Source organism: Carcharhinus amblyrhynchos, chromosome 12, assembly GCF_965287045.1.
Source record: "Carcharhinus amblyrhynchos chromosome 12, sCarAmb.v2.hapA, whole genome shotgun sequence".
Lineage (NCBI taxonomy): Eukaryota > Metazoa > Chordata > Chondrichthyes > Carcharhiniformes > Carcharhinidae > Carcharhinus > Carcharhinus amblyrhynchos.
The window spans coordinates 26769586-26787897 of record NC_137335.1 but is presented as its reverse complement, the minus strand read 5'-3'; the positions used below and the strand labels follow the sequence as shown (position 1 = coordinate 26787897).

Sequence of the window (18312 nt, the reverse complement as noted above, 5' to 3'; positions counted from 1 at the left end):
GGTAAGATTTTTTGCTGTCCTACAACTTTAAGCATCACACTATCACTAGGGTCTCGCCAGCAGAATGGATAATGGGTTGGGAAGGACGGAGGCGAGGTAAGCCCCTCAAAGAATATCATAACACTCAAAAAGGGACAGATCATTTAATTTGGCCAACCTCATTTTGGCAAGAAATTTTGGTGGCGGACCTGCCTGAGTATCAGGAAGAGTTGCGGAGAAGATGGGCTGGTCTCACATGTGGACGCACAGGATGCTGAGTAAGGAAACATGTCCCAGGCAAGAGAGTAGAGCCAGGTCCAGGACACAAGCAAGTGGGCCCCATATCCAGTTTGTGTTTACTAGCCTCTGAGATTCCAATGACTGTGGTCGGGCCAAGACCAGCTCTGTCCTAGGTAGCTGAGGCAGAGGAATGGGGTGGCAAAGGCCAGGCTTCTGAGGGAGTTAGCATATCCATTTCATTAATGAAGAACCCTTGACAGAGTTGCTGCATCCTGCAAGGGTCCAGAAGTTTCCAATCGGCTGATGTTACAAACTATTTTTCCTTGCTGCAATATTGTCATTTGCCTGACTAGGGGTTAATTGTTTTTCTTTGCTTTACCACTAGTCGTCCAGGAGTTAGGGAGAGGAAGGAGTGTGGTAGTATGGCACATTAATGGCCAATCCTTTGCAAGTCACATGACCGACTGGAACAAATGGAATGCAAAATTGTGAACCCGGGCTATCAGGAGCAAGGACGTGCATCCCCAGGTCTGGAGGCTGCAGTTGGAGTGAGAGTGTTGTTAGGAGTAGACCTATCTAGTTTTGCTGTTAAATCCTTTAATGTAGATAGTTCTTCCCAATCAATAAATCCTTCAGTTTGTTACCTGCCACATCAAGTCAAAATGTTCTAAAGCATGGTTTTTCCACTTAGTTGATGTAAATGTCTTGTATTCTAACAAGTGCGCACTATGTTCGATTAGCAGGTAACTTCAGTATCATGGTGTATGAACAGACTCAGGTTTGTGCTGTGGGCTATACATTCTTTTTAGGTCACAGTGACCCCAGCTGAGTGCACACGCAGTGCGTTCTTTTGTAATTTCTTCAAGATCAAACACTGTGCACAGCACTGCCGACGATAAAGACACCTATGCTTAAACATGTCAAATTAGCTGCTGTGGGATAAAATTTACTACTGCTGTAATAAAAGTTGATTTGTAAAATCAGTAAGAGTCTAACTCTGAATCTTATCACCTAATTTCCACAATTTTAATATTTCAAAATATGTAGCTTTTGAAACAAAAGCTGTGTGGAACATTCAGTGACAACATGGGAGGGGAAACAAAATGAAATTCCTTTTGGGAAACAGAAAGCCTTCCACAAAAGATACAGCACTTTCAGTTACAACAGGGAAATTGGAAGAGAAGCTGAGAGAAAGCAAGATGGTGGCACAGTAGTTAGTGCTGTGCTTCACAGCATCAGAGACTCGGGTTCACTGTCTGTGTGGAATCAATGTCTCTGTGGAATTTGCAACAACTCCCCTCGTCTCCTCCAGGTGCTCTGGTTTCCTCCCACACTCCAAAGGTATGAAAGTTAGGTTGATTGGCCATGCTAAATTGCCCTTAGTGTTAGTGGGACTTGCAGGGTAAATATGTGGAGTTACAGAGATAGGGCCTCAGTAGGATTGTTGCCAGTGTAGGCTCAATGGGCTGAATGGCCTCCTTCTGCACTGTAAAGATTCTACAATGGTAAGGAGTCTGGAGATGGCAGAGGACCTGAGTCAGCAAAATCTGCATTGATTCAGTAAGAAAATTAGTTCTACAATTAGTATCTATAAGCAGAACAGCAGCTGTCTGTACAGTAATGCTGAGATTAACAGCTAGTGATGATGTGTATCATACATGAATCCTTGATTTGCAAAGTATCCAAGGATGTTCATGTTGAAAAAAACCATAACCCAGTTAGATAGCACACCATATTTCACTTTCCTTATACATTTCACATGAAAAATGTCATAATTCTCATGAGTCAAGATCAGTAAAAACCTTCACATGGAACAATGTTGCAAAATGATTTGCAAAGTTCCAACATGATGGGAGAGCTAAAAGTCTACAGTGGGGAAACGCTGCACAACTCAGTGGAAATCACATTTCCATCTCCATGAATTTTACTTTCCCAGACTTAGCTTTTGTTGCCATTTCAGATCCATTATTCTCAATATCTATTTTAAGTTTTATGAAACACTGAAAACCAATGGATTTCTGTATACAAGTGTATTACTGAAAGTAAAATGTAGCAATATCAGAACCATGCATTACTAATGAAACCACTGAAGTGGGAAAAGTAGTGAGTGCAAGGTTCTCATCATTTAGTTGTGAAATTAACTTTCAAACATACTCTGAAATGGCAGTTTGGGTACAATTGCTCCTTTAAAAGAAGTGTGAAGTTTACTTAATCTTGATCATTTCAGCTTCTTCACATACAGGATTTTTTCCACCTCAAGAAAACGTTTATAAGTGACAAGCTCACATAAAATTGAAGAGCTGTTCCTGTTAGCTTAGTTCTGAAATTAAAAATAAACCAGGTACCTAGCTGTTTACCTTCTGCAACATTTTCTGCTCTTGTGTTTGAGTTTTGGTCATCTTCAAATTCAGTGTCCATCTGATTAACATTACTGAGGAATTTATTTGTTAATAAGCATCTTCTTGTATGGAGTTTATCAAATTCCACACATTCACAGTTACTACCAACACTGAGTTCAGACATCTTCTCGATGGTGTCAGGAGTTTTTCTTAGCACATTTGTGGAAGTTGAGTTGTCAGCTAAACCATCAGTCTCCCCTTGCAACGATGGCCAGTTACTGTTGCTTTCCTCTGGTGTGGAGCTATTGAACAGCATTCCTTCATTTTCCTGTGACTTGAAATTTTGTTCAGTGCAAAGGCCAGGAAAACAAATAACAGCCAAAAACCAATGGGCCCTTTAGAAAAGAAAAGATTTTATATTAGCATCTTTGATGTTTGTTAAATAATAAATCTTTCTTTGGAAATCACTCCAAACACCACCTTCAACATTCACTCCCACCAACACCTGCGAACAATGGCAATAGTGTGTTACATCAACAAGATGCAGTGCAGGAACTGACCAAGGCTCCTTCGACAGCACCTTCCAAACCCTCTACCACTTAGAAGGACAAAGGTAGCAGGTGCCTGGGAAAAACAACACTTGCAATTTTCCTTCTAAGTCACACACCATCAACTTGGAGCGCTACCACCATTCCTTCATTATCGCGAGGTAAAAATCCTGCAACTCCCTTCTGAACAGCATGGTGGGTATACCTACAATACATGGACTGCAGCAGTTCAAGAACACACTCAGCACCATCTTTTCAAGAGCACTTAAAGGTGGGCAAACTTCAATCTGGTTTTCTGGGTTAGATCAATTATCACAGAATAAAAACTTTGAAAACTTCTCAGTTATAGAAGGGTGAACTGGTGGGACTCCAGATGGCTCACTAAGTTCATCAAGTAACTGACCATAAAATCCAGGTCCAATTCCAGGTTTGTACATTAGTTGATCTGAATTGTCTTATACTAAGAGAACTCAAGTGGTCTCAACACAAAGGTTTAATTGTCCCTGGCTTGGCCATGTGCTGCCTCTAAACCTTGCTCCTTATTCCCAGTTTTAACCTGATGACCCCACATTCCCTGACCCACCATTCCTTCAAAACCACTTTGCAATTCAATTGAGTCTTCCCTATTTTGGTGGCCTTAAGATCCTTCAGAATTTTCTGTAAATGTCAAAAAACTGGAGAGGAGATTTATTAGAATGGTGTCAGGGATGAAGGATTAGAAATACTAGGATTGTTCTTTGAGCAGAGTGGGCTAGGAGTGGATTTGATAGAGGTGGCCAGAATAAATAAGGAGCGACTTACCATTACAGTTGGGGGTGGTTGACTGGGGTAGTAACTAGAGGGCACTGATTTAAGATAACTGGCAAAATATCAAAGAGGAAGTAAAGAATAAGTTGTGATCCAGACAGTACTGCTCAAAAGAGCACTGGAAACACATTCAATTATAACTTTAAAACGGGGAATTGGATAAATACTTGAGAAGGAAAGGTGTAGAGTTGTGGGAACAGGGAATTAAACTAATTAAATGGTTTCTTTTAAATTGGAGTTATGCAAAAAAGTGAGGAATTTGGCATGGAAAATCGAGAGAAATGTTCTCAAATTAAGGAAAATGCCTTTGTTGGATAACAAATGAGTCAAATTTAATTAAACCTTTACTGCGAAATCTTATTTCAGTTCTAGTTGTTCACAAATATGGAACGCAGTCATCATGGCACCAAGTTCTGGATTCCTTCCCAAAATCCCATTTCTCTCCTTTAAGACCTTAAAAAAATTGGGTCAAACTTTTGGTCACCTACCCTAATGTCTCCTTCTTTGGCTCAGTGTTAATCTTAACCCAATTAAGCTCCTGTGAGGTTGGGATATTTTACTACATTAAATATTATATGCAAATGCAACTTGCTGTTATTGTTGTAAATAATTTTAGCACAGAGAATTCTAATATTATTTGGAAGACTTCAGGTGACAATTCAAATATTTATTTTCTACTTTGCATTATTCTGTTGCCCCACAATTGTTACACCTCCAGCAACACCAATAATCAGACCAACATTCTGTTTAATTTACAGTCCCATTTCAAGTCTTGTTTAATATAAAACTCCCTGGATGTTCAAATACTACAAAGGGAGAGGGCATCACATCTCAGCACTTGAATAGTTTCCAAAACTAATATTGACAGCGTCCCTGTGTAAATAAACCCAGGATGCTATAATACTTACGTTTCATTAATAGGAACAAAAACAAAATCCTTTTGAAAGAGATCCACATGTCTTGTCCATGTTTTCACCCTGGCATGACGTCTTTGTGGTAACCTAAATGGTATCAGAAGGCTTATTGAGACTATAACGCATATGTACATATAACAGAGAAGTACATAACTAAAACTGATTCATGTTATACTTGATAAATTTAATCAATTAACATTGCTTTCAATTTTCATTAGAAGTCTAATTTTGGGCAGTGTTACAAATGCTTGAGAACCCTTAGTTTTGTGACAATATTTACATGGCACCTTAACATTTTAAACACCCCAAGGAACTTCTTAAGGCATTTCAGAGAGTAGACCCGAGATATCCTGAACTTCTGCAAATGACGGCAGGGTACAATAGGAGAAAGATGCAGAAAATGCTTGAGGGGATTCAAAGCTGGAAGAGGTTGCGAAGTTAGAGAAGAACGAGGGGTTAAATAAGAAAGATTTTAAAGCACACACACTAGGAAATTCAGGGAGCCAGTGTATTTCTACATAGAATCCATACTCCAAGTTAAATTAGTATTTAGAAATGTGTGATAATCATCAAGAATAGTCAGAACAGATTTATTAGAAATAAGCCTGGTTTGTAAAATTTAACGAGTTTTACTTTGAGATTAAAAAAGGTCAAAGCAAAGAGAGCAGGGGGTAAGGTGTTAAAAGGTGAGATAGACACGTTGTAGAACAGGAGACAGGCATCTGCATTTTGAATATGTTGAAGCATGTCAGCATGGACATTGGAAGGCCAGAAAAAAAGCACAGATGTAAAAGGAAGTATGTTACGAAAGCTAAATAGACAAAAATCCATCTCCAAGTTTGATCAAAATCGAATAAAGCATTTGAATACACTTACACAGAAACACTTGGGTCATTTCCAATTCACGGAACATTCTCCTGAATGTTATTTTAGCTATAGAAAAGGATTTACAAAGTGCCACGGGATAGGTTTCTGGGCCCTGCTGACTTGCACATCGAACCATTTAGTCAAATTAGGAAGGTGACAGCTAAGGCTCTGATCGCAATGTTTCAATTCATCTTAGACAAGTAACTGTGCCAGATAACTAAAGGTAACTCGGAATAAATTATCCAAGAACGAAGGGAAGGATACTACCAACTAATTACAGATCATTTCAGGACAGCTGTGAGAAAATTCATGAAATTCATAATTCAAGTTACATTAGAAATGTGAGTTCATCATCCAGAACAGATAGAACAGGTTCAGTAGAGGCAAGCCATGTTTGTTCAAGTTAATGACTTTACTTTGAAAAAGTAAAGACAGATTAAAACAAAACACGTAGATGTGTAGATGCAACACATGGACATTTGAAAAGATGCACTATAGGCGATTTGTAGTAAAAGTTCAGACACATACTGCAAAACAAAACATAACAACATGAATAGCATAGATCAGTGAACTGAGAGAACAGGTGGATCATATCATTTGATGTGGATAAGTGCGATCCAATACAGTTTTGAGGAAATCAGGAAGCTCCATGGAAAATCACCAAAGAGATTGAATTAATGGACATCTGGGGATTCAAGTACATGATTCCCTGAAAATGAGTGTACAGGCAGAGAAACCTACAAAACATCAAACAGCATTTTGAGTTTTATAAATAGCAGCATTAAGTGTAGGGACATCATTGGTTAACTTACTGTAAAATATTAGCTCTAGTTTCAGACATCCACTTAGGAAAACAAGCATAAAAACAAAAGAGACCATAAAGCTTCAGCTTGATGCTAGAGTCAGAAACCACACTTGAGGTTCATGCTGGAACAGGGAAGGCCACATATACTTGATTTTAAAAGGTATATAAGATTTTCATAAGCAAAAGTATTTTCTCTTGTCAGACAGCATGAGTAGGGACCATGAGTCTCTTTAACAATGAGCAAGGAACCCAGTAAAGGTCTTCTCCACTTCCGCACGACCTCCATCAACGGGCCCCAAGTGATTACATCTACTATGTGCCCCCCCTTGACCTACCCAATCTCAGCACAGCTCTGATGTGACTTTGTGCTGCAAGATTTCCTGCTTGGCAAGTAGCCAGCTGTTAATCGGATAGGAAACTGTTAGAAAAAATTAAAGGTGGCCTGTAGTAAAAAAACCACAGGACAGTCAGGAAACCTGTACAATAGATTCTGGTTGTGTGTGTGCGCATGCGGTGGGGGCATTGTATCTTTTGAAAGAAAATTATGCAAAAAGAAACATTTGGAGCAGTGTAAAATACACAGCAATGGAGAGAGAAAAATACACTGTGATAAGTAATGGGCCGCACGAGCTAACAGCCAACATAGGCACAATGGATTTATTCCATTCTGTCTGTCCATTTCTGTGGTAAAATCTCTTAATAACTGCAGTGAAAATCCAATAAAACGTTTAAGCTATGGAGGGGATCTAATGCCCAAGACTCTGGGGAAATTATCAAAAAAAATTAACTCTCTCCATTATACAAGTTAAGATGTGAACTGCGTCTCTGCACAAGCCAGCCAGGGGTGTTCTGTTATTTAACCTGAATGCAGTCTGGCAAGTGGGCAAGCTGGAAACCCCCTGCCATTGATTCTTAGAGAAGTAAACAACATGCAAAAGTTATTGAGTGCATCTATACTCAAACAAGACGGTGTAATAGGAAGGGACATTTTCAGCCTGCCATACTCAAGGTTAAAGCAGAGTGATCCAGTATATTTCCTTACTAAAGGAGCACATAGCTGATTACATTGTTTTTTTTTCCCCAAATGTGTCCCATGTAGAAAGTGGAAAACAAAAGTTGTTCAAATTGAGCTGAAAATATTTTCAAAAGAACATCAGTGACAAATTAATGCCTTGATATGGATGGCCAGCGCAAACATCAATTGCTCTTGCTTTCTTCCCTGTGGTGGCAGTGGGGTGGGTGGACAAAAACCGTGGGAGAATATAGGATTTCTTCGCAAAAACCTTTTCATGTATTCCACTTCAATAGGGAGGCAAATTACATAACTCTTGATTCTCAGTTATGAAAGCTTACGATAGATTGGCAGATTCTGGAACATTCCGTCGTTCTCGCTGATTCAGTCGTTTGTAAAAAAAGGAACTGAAAACGTGCACTCTATCTGCATCCTGCTGTTTGATCTTTTCAAGTACTAAGTACCTGCAGTTACAAAATAAGGACAGGACAAATCAATGAATTATTGAATCCGTATTTATTATAGCTAAGCTCCCTCAACATACACTGCGAATGATCCAAAAAAAGTAACTTAGGCCTTGACGTAGAGTGATAAAGATATAAACCTGAAAATTGATATTACTTTGACCAATATACAATTAATTGACAAGTGTGCCCATGGAATGATTTTCCATAATTTTAGATCTCTTCCACATATATATAGTTGGGAATAATTCTACAAATATCTAAAAGATCAATGTTGAAATTTGCATTTCCTTAATTTGTAAGTTACGTTTTTTCCTGGAGGACACAGTAAAAAGTCTGACAACACCAGGTTTAAGTCCAACCAATTTATTTGATAGTAAACTCACTAAGTTTCGAGGTTTCCCTCTTCAAGAAGAAAGAAACCTTTGAAGAGGGAAACCTCGAAAGCCAGTGAGTTTACTAACAAATAAATCGGTTGGACTTAAACCTGGTGTTGTCAGACTTTTTACTGTGTTTATCCCAGTCCAACGCCGGCATATCCACATCTTTTTCTGGAGGAACAGAGATGGGGTCCCTTGATTGGAAGCTGCATTCGCAAACATTACATCTGTCAAAGGGTATGCAGCATCCAATGAACCTTCAATGAAATTTTTTTGAGATTTTGTCACAAATTAAGCTTTGGAAGAGATTCATTATTGAAATGTGGCAACTGATATCTGTCAGGAGCTCAAGCCACCTACTGGCCACTACTGGCTTCCTTTACTTCATATATTTCAGTTTCCTTCATACTATTTCTTCTTCTCTTGTTTCAATGACTGACACAGTTCTGTCAAAGTCAGAAATGTACAACTTTTAAGTTCCTTTCCAGTCACTGATCACATAGAACTATAGAATCCCTATAGTGCAGAGAGAGCTCATTCTGTCCATAGGGTCAGCACCAACTCTCGAAAGAGTATTCCACACAAGCCCTCCCCTCCCGTAACTTCATGCATTCAGCTTGGCTAATCCATTGAACCTACACATCTTTGGACACTAAGACAATTTAGCATGGCCAATCTACCTAACCGGCACATCTTTGAACTGCGGGAGGAAACCGGAGCACTGTGGGAGGAAACCCACACAGAAATGGGGAGAATGTGCAAACTCCATAGTCACCCAAGGTTGTTATTTAACCCAGTTCCCTGGCACTGTGGGGCAGCTGTGCTAACCACTGTATCACCATGCCACCCTTATATGGTCTGGCCTGGCATTCTAGTATCATCTGTTTTGTTTTGGTTATTCAAATGGATGCCAAATATCCTATAATGAAATTTGACAAATTTAACTGATGACCTGGCCAAGTTTCCTTCCAACTACCAAAACGGGTCACATCATTAATTTCATTGCTATTGTCGGGTCTGCACATAAAAGGAAGAGTCCGTTCTTTTTGCTCATTGGAAACAATTCATTGTATTAAAGTACCTTGAGGATGCACTGTTTAAAACAGTAACTGCACTCAAGAAAGTAATTCATTATCTGGAAAGCAGCTAAGATGTCCCAAAGTGATGAAAGTCTCTTTATAAATGCAAGTTCTTTCTTTAACCTTTTTCAAATTCACCAGAGTATTGTCCTGGTATTAGTGTTATTGCAGTCATTTGTCTGTGCGGTGACTAATGAGAAATCCTCCAAGACTGCAGAGCTCGACAAAGTATAAAACAAATTATATGAAAAGCTTTCAGACAGTGCCACCTCATGACAGAAATTATGTACTTCTACATATGGGTAAAATACTAAAGCACAGTGGAACTTGCATATTGGAGAGGATAAGTATCAAAAACATTTATTTTGAATATGGATCTGCACAGTTATTGGAAGAAGTTGTTGCTGCATCATGAGCTGGGATAGGAGAATGGGGAGGTGGAACCGGGAGCAAGCAAGAAACTCAGAATTCTGGATTTGCCCACTTGGAGTTTTAACTGGGGGGTGCAACAGGATTGGTGATGGGGGCACAATCACCAATGGGAAGGTAATGAAGGACTCCTCGCTCTTCCTTACCAGAACCAATGTCAAGAACGTACTTTCCTTCTTCCCAAATTGTCTTCACTGTCAGTGGTCCCAGGACAGCCACAATTAGACTCACAAAGCAGGTTAAATCTGAAATTTCCAACCTTTTTAACATATTTGCCCTCTCCAGTGAGCCAGGTTGGCTTCCTCAGTAAAACCTGGCGGTCAGCGGGATGGGGTTTGTGGGCGGATGGTGTGTGCAATGGACAATATCAGTGGGTTATTGCTTGACGCTGTTACTTTTTTCAAACACTGAGCTGCAAGGATGGTTGGTTGAGTATCCCTAGGGATTGTTTCATAATACTTGTGTTGATGAATGTATGTTATTTTTCAGAATAACTGGGGACCTTTAAGGTGAATTGCTTACTAGTTTGTGGTTTGGGCTGCCTTGTGTGCAGCTGTGTAAGGTGGTGAACCATCTGGATGCTCATATGTGTGAGTATTTTGCTGTGTCTTACCTACCAGGAACCAAACCCAGCAATATATATTTCATCCCAAACAGAAAATATCTTTCATGGAAATGGTCATGCAAAACGCAGTGTTAATCATTGTCAACTAGAGGTTAAACAGATTATTCTAGAATATACCAGCCAGCTCTCTAAACATTAACCCTTAAGGGGTGTACCAACAAATTATATGTTACTTGGGAGTGGCATGGTAGCGCAGTGGTTAGCACTGCTACCTCACAGCACTGAAGGCCGGGATCAATTCCCGGCTTGGGTCACCGTCTGTGTGGAGTTTGCACATGCTCCCTGTGTCCGCGTGGGTTTCCTCCGGGTGCTCTGGTTTCCTCCTACATTCTGAAAGACGTGCTGGTTAGGTACACTGACCCAAACAGACGCTGACTGGGGCAACTAGGGGAATTTCACAGTAATTTCGTTGCACTATAAGCCTTACTTGTGACTAATAAATAAACTTTAACTTCTCAATCAGGCACATGAAAAGGCAATCAACAAAAAGTGATTTATACATAGCTTCAAAATGGAACACAAAGCAATGAAATAGGCAGAGACAAGAATGTAAAGTTGAAGATATGAGAAGACCATCTGGAATTTAAAGCAGAAAGCAGGTAATTCAGCCAGTGAGTCAATTCTGCTATGCTATTCAAATCAACCTCAACTTCATTTACCCTCCTTCCATATCCTTTAATACTCTTACTTAACAGAACTCTATAAATTTCAGTCTTTAAAAAAATTAACCGAATATACAGAACGTTTTGAGGAAAGTGAATTTCAGATTTCACTGACCCTTTGAATGAAGTCTTTACTGATTTAACCCTAAAAGTATGTACTCTATCAAATCACAGAAGCCCTAACGAGCAGAAGCACGCCATTTGGCACATCAAGTTTGCACCAACTCACCGAAGAAGCATCCAACCCAGACCCTATCCATGTAACCCCAGATATTTATCCTGCTAATCCACCTAACCTGCACACCCTTGCCTCACAGTGGCCAGCAGCACTGGCCTCACAGCCCCAGGAATCCAGGTTCAATCCCTGGCTTGAGTCACTGTCTGTGTGGAGTTTGCACATTCTCCCTGAGTCTGTGTGGGTTTCTCCGGGTGGTCTGGTTTCCTCCCACAGTTCAAAGATGAGTGAGTTAGGTGAATTGGCCATGCTAAATTGCCCCTTAGTGTTGGGGGAGTTGCTGGGTAAATGCATGGGATTACGAGGATAGAGCCTGGTTCAGTATGTAATCGATGCAGACTCAATGGACCGAGTGGCATCCTTCTACACTACAGGATTCTATAATTCTATGATCTTTGGGCTGTGAGGAAACTGGAGCACCTAGAGGTAACCCACACAGACACGGGGAGAACATGCAAAGTCCACACAGTCACCCAAGGCCAGAATTGGACCCAGGCCCATGGCATTGTGAGGCAGCAGTGTTAACCAGCGTTAAGCCACGCTAAATCTAACACCTTTCAAAATTCTTCTAAACTCAACAGGCTACAAAATCTTTATATAACCTGCCCTCAGAATTTCACCCCTTAAACCCCTGTATGCTTCTGCTGTATCCGTGTTGTCTGCTTTCCAAGTATAATATGCATCTTTACGGAGGTGCAGTGTCCAAAGTTGAATGCAACATTCCAAATGGATTCTAATTGTGGCTCTGTACAATTGAAGTAAAGCTTTCTGTCTTCTGCATTAATCCTTGAGACTGGCATTCCACAAACCTTTTGATTACATTTTCTATCTGTGCTCTAACTTTTAGTGACGTATACATGACCACATCTAGTTTCACAGCTCCTCGCGTCTCACCATTATAAAATTATTACAATTTGTCTTTCTCTGATCTAAAGTGAATGACCTCACACTTCACACTAATCTGCCATTTTGTCCACATACTTCACATGCCTTTGAAACTTCCTGTTTCTATCTACAAAGCCCATTTTTCCTCCATATTTAGTGTCCTCTGCAATCTTGAGTATACAAGTCTATATTCATTCTTGAGATATATACATTGAAGATACATAGTGACAAGTTAATGCTCCTATGTGGGACCTTCAAGAGCCCCACTTACCACATTAATTGGCACATCAAAACTCATAATACCAACCAAAAATCCAATTACAATTTGAATGCCAAATATCTGATCTCACATCAAGGAACATGTTTTGGTATAGGTTTGAATTACATTTTTCAACAAATTTATTTTTGTCAACATTAGTATCAAGTTATACCATTCCAAATTCAGTGTGCTTTCCACTTAAACCTTTTATGCACCTCAATTGCAAGGTAACCAGAGTTACTTACTTTAAATAGAAGTCTATGATAACATCATTCAAGAATTCTCCCTCTTTCAAACAATAGAGATCTTCATTAGTCACAGATATGCCACCCTTAGATGGAGGAGGTGGGTAAACAATCAACCTGGTACAAACAGAACCAAATTTGGAACCATAAAATTTATTGAATGATGGAACTATAAGAACATAAGAAATAGGAGTATAAATATGTGGCAAATATAGGTCATGTCTTATAATAGATAGTGCAACACTTAAAAATACAGAATTAAAAACATCTCTTGGTATAGCTTTTTTTAATGCGCATAAAGCACTATGAAATCCATACAGGACAGGGGAGATGATGGCCAGTGATATTATCACTTCATTATTATTCCAAAAATTGAGCTAATGTTCTGGGAGCCCTGGGTTCGAATCCCATCATGGCAGATGGTGGAATTTCAATTCAATCAAAAATATCTGGGAATTAAGTATCTACTGATGATCATGAAACTACTTTTTGTCATTAAAAACCCATCTGGTTCACTAATATCCTTTAGGGAAGGAAATCTGCCGTCCTTACTGGGTCTGGCCTACATGTGACTCCAGAGCCATAGCAATATGGTTGACTCTCAATTGCCCTCCAAGGGCAACTAGGGATGGCAATAAATGCTGGCCAGCCAGTGACACCCACAAATGAATAAAATAAAAGCAATAAAGAAATGTTCTTTGGGTCAGAAACTCTCCTAACTGACCTTATAGAAGGGCGATAAGGGGAGGAAAACAGAACAAAAACCCAAGAAAGAAAATTTTGGCAGCACAAAGTAGGATTAGGATTCGGCTGCTGAAGTCTCTTCTGCTTTTTCTTGCTCCAAGGGGAAATATTTGGTCTCTGCTAAACCCTCTGTAACACCAACACTGAATTTGGTATTCAACGGCAAGGGGGAATCCGAACCCCCATATAATCCCACTCATTTTATGCACACATATCTATTCTAACAAGAGAACTGTCAATTATTTTCAAAAAGAATATTTCCCTTATCTCCAAAAAGTTTTAACATTCCATGACTGAAAGCCATAAACTAGCTCACTTTAACAGCATATAATCATCCACGCCATCACTGTAAATTAAATACTAGTTTTGTATCATAGGTCTTTGCTCAATTATTGTGCTTCTTCCTCTCAAATTAACAGACTTACTTTTCAATAGGACCCGTAAACGAAGTATGGGATGTTCCCAAACTATCGTCACTTGAAAGGGAGGTATTCCTCAAACAATATTTGGGGGGTACCTAGAAATTAGATTTAAAACACAAATCACACATTAGAAGAGAAGAAAATCGAACGGGGAGAAAACAAGTTGCTGTTACAAGGGTGCTAGTTCTTTAAGTTGGACCAATTCCAGATTCTATAGACTAAAATCACATATCCAGTAAAATTATTGCAAGGCATCTCCCACTCAGGATATTCAGGTAAAACTAGGTAATCTTCGCCCTTTTCAACTGCATATCCTGTACCTATCTTTAACTCCTATCTTGGAAGAACCCAATGACTTTCATATACAAAGACAATGGAAATTCGTAACTTTTTTTCAGCTAATTATAATTTATAAACACAAAACTTATCCAATGCTGCTTAGTATTAAATTTTATTAACTTGCTGACTCATTCAGGAGAAAACCTACATTCACTAACTTGGTAATAAAAGTTAAGGTTGACAACACAAAGAGATTTTACTTCTGCATCATTATATCTTGTGTACCATTAGCAACAGCTCCAGGCTTTTTAAACTTGAGACGCAGCATTAATTGTTTTCATAAAAAGCCCTCAAATGCATAAGCAGTGAGATCTCACTAAGGGAGCAGGAAAAACTGCAAAAAACAGCCTCATTTCCAAGGTAGTACATCACTTCAAACTCTCTCTGGTTCAGGAGTTTTTTTTATTTTATATATACATACGTACGTCATACTGAATGTGTGTATTTTATATGTGTATCTTGCATATACATATAACATGGAGATATACATAATACACATACATACACAGACACACATCCATATAATGAAAGATATGGGATGGTTCAAAGAACAGATAGCTATATTTTTATAAAATTGTAGGCACGAGTGAGGTCAAGGCATAACGACTTGTATCTTGATCACTTGATTAGCATTTTCAACTAAAGAAGTAAAAAAGGATGCAGCTCTGAGGCCAACGCTGCTATTCCATTCCTGGTAGAAATTACATTCAAAATGAAGAACAAAAACAGCATTTCTTCAGTAATGATGTCCCCCGCTTCCCAATAAATTTTCCTGAGGGTACCAATTCCTGTTTAAATGGATTTTCAGACACTGGTAGCATACCCTATATCTTTCAGGAGAAGCCATTCTTCACATCAGAGTCAAGAGGGTAAGAAAAAATTGGCATGTATAAGGCACCTTTCGTGACCTCGGAGCATCTCCCCATTGCAGTAGCCAATTTTCACATGCTAAGCTCTTACAAAGAACAATGAAATAAATGATCAAATAAATGTCCTTTTGGTGTTGGTTGGAGGATGTATACTGTCCAGCACTCATACCAAGTGAATTCTCCTACTCCTCTTTGACCATTGCCATAGGATTTTTTATCTTAGCTATTAAAATTATATTTTATTATAGACTATCCATCATAAAAGGATATACACGGTAGATAGCACGTAAGTTAGTTTTACCAGATTGGTTCCTGGGATGAGAAGGCTGTCCTACGAGAAGAGATTGATTAGAATGTACTCTCTGAAGCTTAGAAGAATGAGAAGTGATCTCTGCAAAACATAACATTCCCAAAGTGCTTGGCAGAGTGGACGCTGAAAGGGTGTTTCCCTTGCCAAAGAATCTCCAATTAAGGAGTTAGTTATTTGGTTGAGATTAATTAGTCGAGATGAGCAGAAATGTCTTCATTCAATATGCTGTGTATCTTTGAAATTCTTCAGCCCACAGGGCTGTGGATGTTTCAATGAGCATCAAGCTTCAAGCCTATGATCAACAGATTTTTGGTGGCAAGTAAGCCAAAGAGAAGGCAAGCAGGATATACATCTACCAACAGAAACAGTAATCAACTCTCTTTGGTCATCAGTCCAGATAGAATCAGATCGGTAAATACTGGGACCAGTCTGTTTGCATTCCATTCTTCCCTCCTACATAAATCTACTTCTTACACCCAAGGCTGAGGAATTCTTCAACACCTGGCAGCATATTTAACTTCAAGAAACTTGCACTTGGAATAATTGGAGATATTCATCTTTTACCATACTATTCCTCTCTCTTTCAAGGAGAAAAACCAAGTGATCTCAGCCGTTCTTATTTTCCTACAGCATTCCCATTGTTCTTCAGATTTTTCACAGAATTCTAATCCTTGCATTCCTTCCATTCTCAATTGGTCCAAACTAAACATTGGCCTATTATTTTTCTGTCCCAGAAGCACTATAGTTAACTTGAGCAGCCAAAAGATTCATGGGTTGGGAGTTGTATATTCAGGAATTATCAGACACTACCACTAAAGCTTATGTGAAACACCTGTGCAGTACTCCAAAAGTGCTGCACTAATGAAGGTGCTGCCATTTAGATGAGGCATTAAAAGGAGTTCTTGTCTGTGCTTTCAGATGGACATGAAAGGTCCCACGCCACTATTTCACAAAAAGGGGGAGCTCTCAACATTTTAGCTACTGCTATCCTGCCACCAATATTATTAAAAAAAATTCTGGTCTCACACTGGGGACCTTACTGTGTACTAATTAATTGTCATATTTCTTACAATGCAACAGTGACTGCAAGTACTCCTTTAGGGAATGTATTGAGGTCATGATAGTCTCTATACAAGTCCAAATGGAAAAATTTTCTAACAGTTGGATTGTAATTGTGTTGGCATCCAAATCACATCCTGAGTACTGTATACGTTTGGTCATCTAATGACAGTAAGGATGATGACAACTCTTGAAAGGCAAACAATAAGGAAGATTGCAACAGTCAAAAATTTAAGTTCTGTGAAAATTTAAGAATATTGTAAGTTCCTCCCTTCCACAAGAGATAGGAGAAACTTTGAGATGGTAGAATTCAAGTTTTCAAAATTATAAAGGGAAGGAGTCAGCCAACTGCTCATGGCAATGCAAAGTTCAAAAACCTGTCGATGCATGTTATGAATGAGCAAGTAACCTTTTCTGTTCTGAATGTTTCTTATATGCTGGTTCCTTGCCTTTCAAAGACCTTATTGAAACCTGTGTAATGGATTTCAATAAGGTGTCATAAGATGAAAGTCTGTCAGTTTGCACTCAGCACACACCCAAGTCTGTAGAGGTATAGAAGAACAAAGATGCATCTTTCAACTTTATATTTCTATTATTTGTTTGGGTTTATTTGTTTTTTTTAAAACCAGATATCTGCAAAACAAGTTAATCAATGGAAATGAACTACAGTAGTACAATAACATGCTTACCCTGTTGTCTTTAACTAATAGATTCCCGGTGTTATGTTCCTCTAGGTTCTGTGTAAATAGAAGAAGCCTGTTGTTTGCTTCATGAAATGATATGGTGACAAAAAAGTTTGGAATACTATTCTTTTTGCCAATTTCCATTAAAATCTTTTCAAAAATAACCGTTGCTTGAAGATCCGGAACAGATTCAAAAATTAGGACAATGTACCGCTCATCAGTAGCTGTAAAGTACAACACACAAATACTATTCAATGTATGCCGACAAAAATAGCTACGTTGATGTTTTTTCATGCAATGCCAGCTGTTTTCTGTATAGTTACTGCAATACTATGAAAAAAATACAATTAATGCAAATTGATTATTAAAAGGTTCATGATTAATTGCTACATTGATGGTTTCTTGAAGAAGTTAAGGGAATTTTAAGGATGAAGAGGAAGATGGTTAATAAAAACGAGCAGTGTTTCTACAGCACCTTCTATGGAGGAGATTGCACCAAGACATTCGACAGAAGTGTGAGGGTAAGTGGCTACTGAGCTGAAGGAGATGAAATTCAGAGAGAGACAACTTTGAGGTTAGGTCAATCTTGAAGAAATAGGCTGAATGTTTTGGAGAGGTGACGACAGTAGCACAACTGGAAAATGTTCATGAATGGTATTTATATGGACTGCCAGAAGACATTTGATAAGGCCCCAGGTAATGGATTGTTAGTTGAAGCTGAAATTCATGGAGTTTAAGGTAAATTGATGACCTGGTTAGGAAATTGTTGAGCAGCAGGTGATAGTGGGGAAAATGAGCAGGCATTTTACACGGCAGGATGTGACTAGTGCTGTCATGCAAAGTATGCGCTGAGGCCCCAGTTATTCATTGTATTTAATAATGACTAAGATGACATGGTAGAGACCCACATATCTAAGTTTTCCAATGACAGAATGATAAGTGGTATTACTGGTAGAAGCATTTTTTTTTAAGGTTGTTGATAGATAAGTGAACGGGGAAAACAATGGATTTCAATGTAGGTAAGTAAGAGGTCATCCATTTTGGAACTATACAATAAATCAGTATATTTTCTAAATGGTGAAAATGTAGTAGTAAATGTCCAAAGACATGGA

General features: G+C 38.9%; 1 protein-coding gene across 4 annotated transcripts in view; it reads right to left on the bottom strand.

Annotated features, from left to right (window-relative positions):
• The window catches only part of senp6a (SUMO specific peptidase 6a), a 132779-nt gene that overhangs the window by 14753 nt on the left and 99714 nt on the right, over positions 1 to 18312 (bottom strand). For 3 of the 4 annotated variants that reach the window (XM_080200271.1, XM_080200274.1, XM_080200272.1), the window contains 6 exons: positions 17207 to 17424; positions 13944 to 14035; positions 12775 to 12891; positions 7853 to 7975; positions 4822 to 4914; positions 2565 to 2953 (listed from right to left, as the gene is read on the bottom strand). In XM_080200271.1, the coding sequence (XP_080056397.1) occupies positions 2565 to 2953; positions 4822 to 4914; positions 7853 to 7975; positions 12775 to 12891; positions 13944 to 14035; positions 17207 to 17424 (1032 nt within the window). The remainder of the gene's footprint in view (positions 1 to 2564; positions 2954 to 4821; positions 4915 to 7852; positions 7976 to 12774; positions 12892 to 13943; positions 14036 to 17206; positions 17425 to 18312) is intronic. The other variant, XM_080200273.1, reaches the window with a different exon arrangement.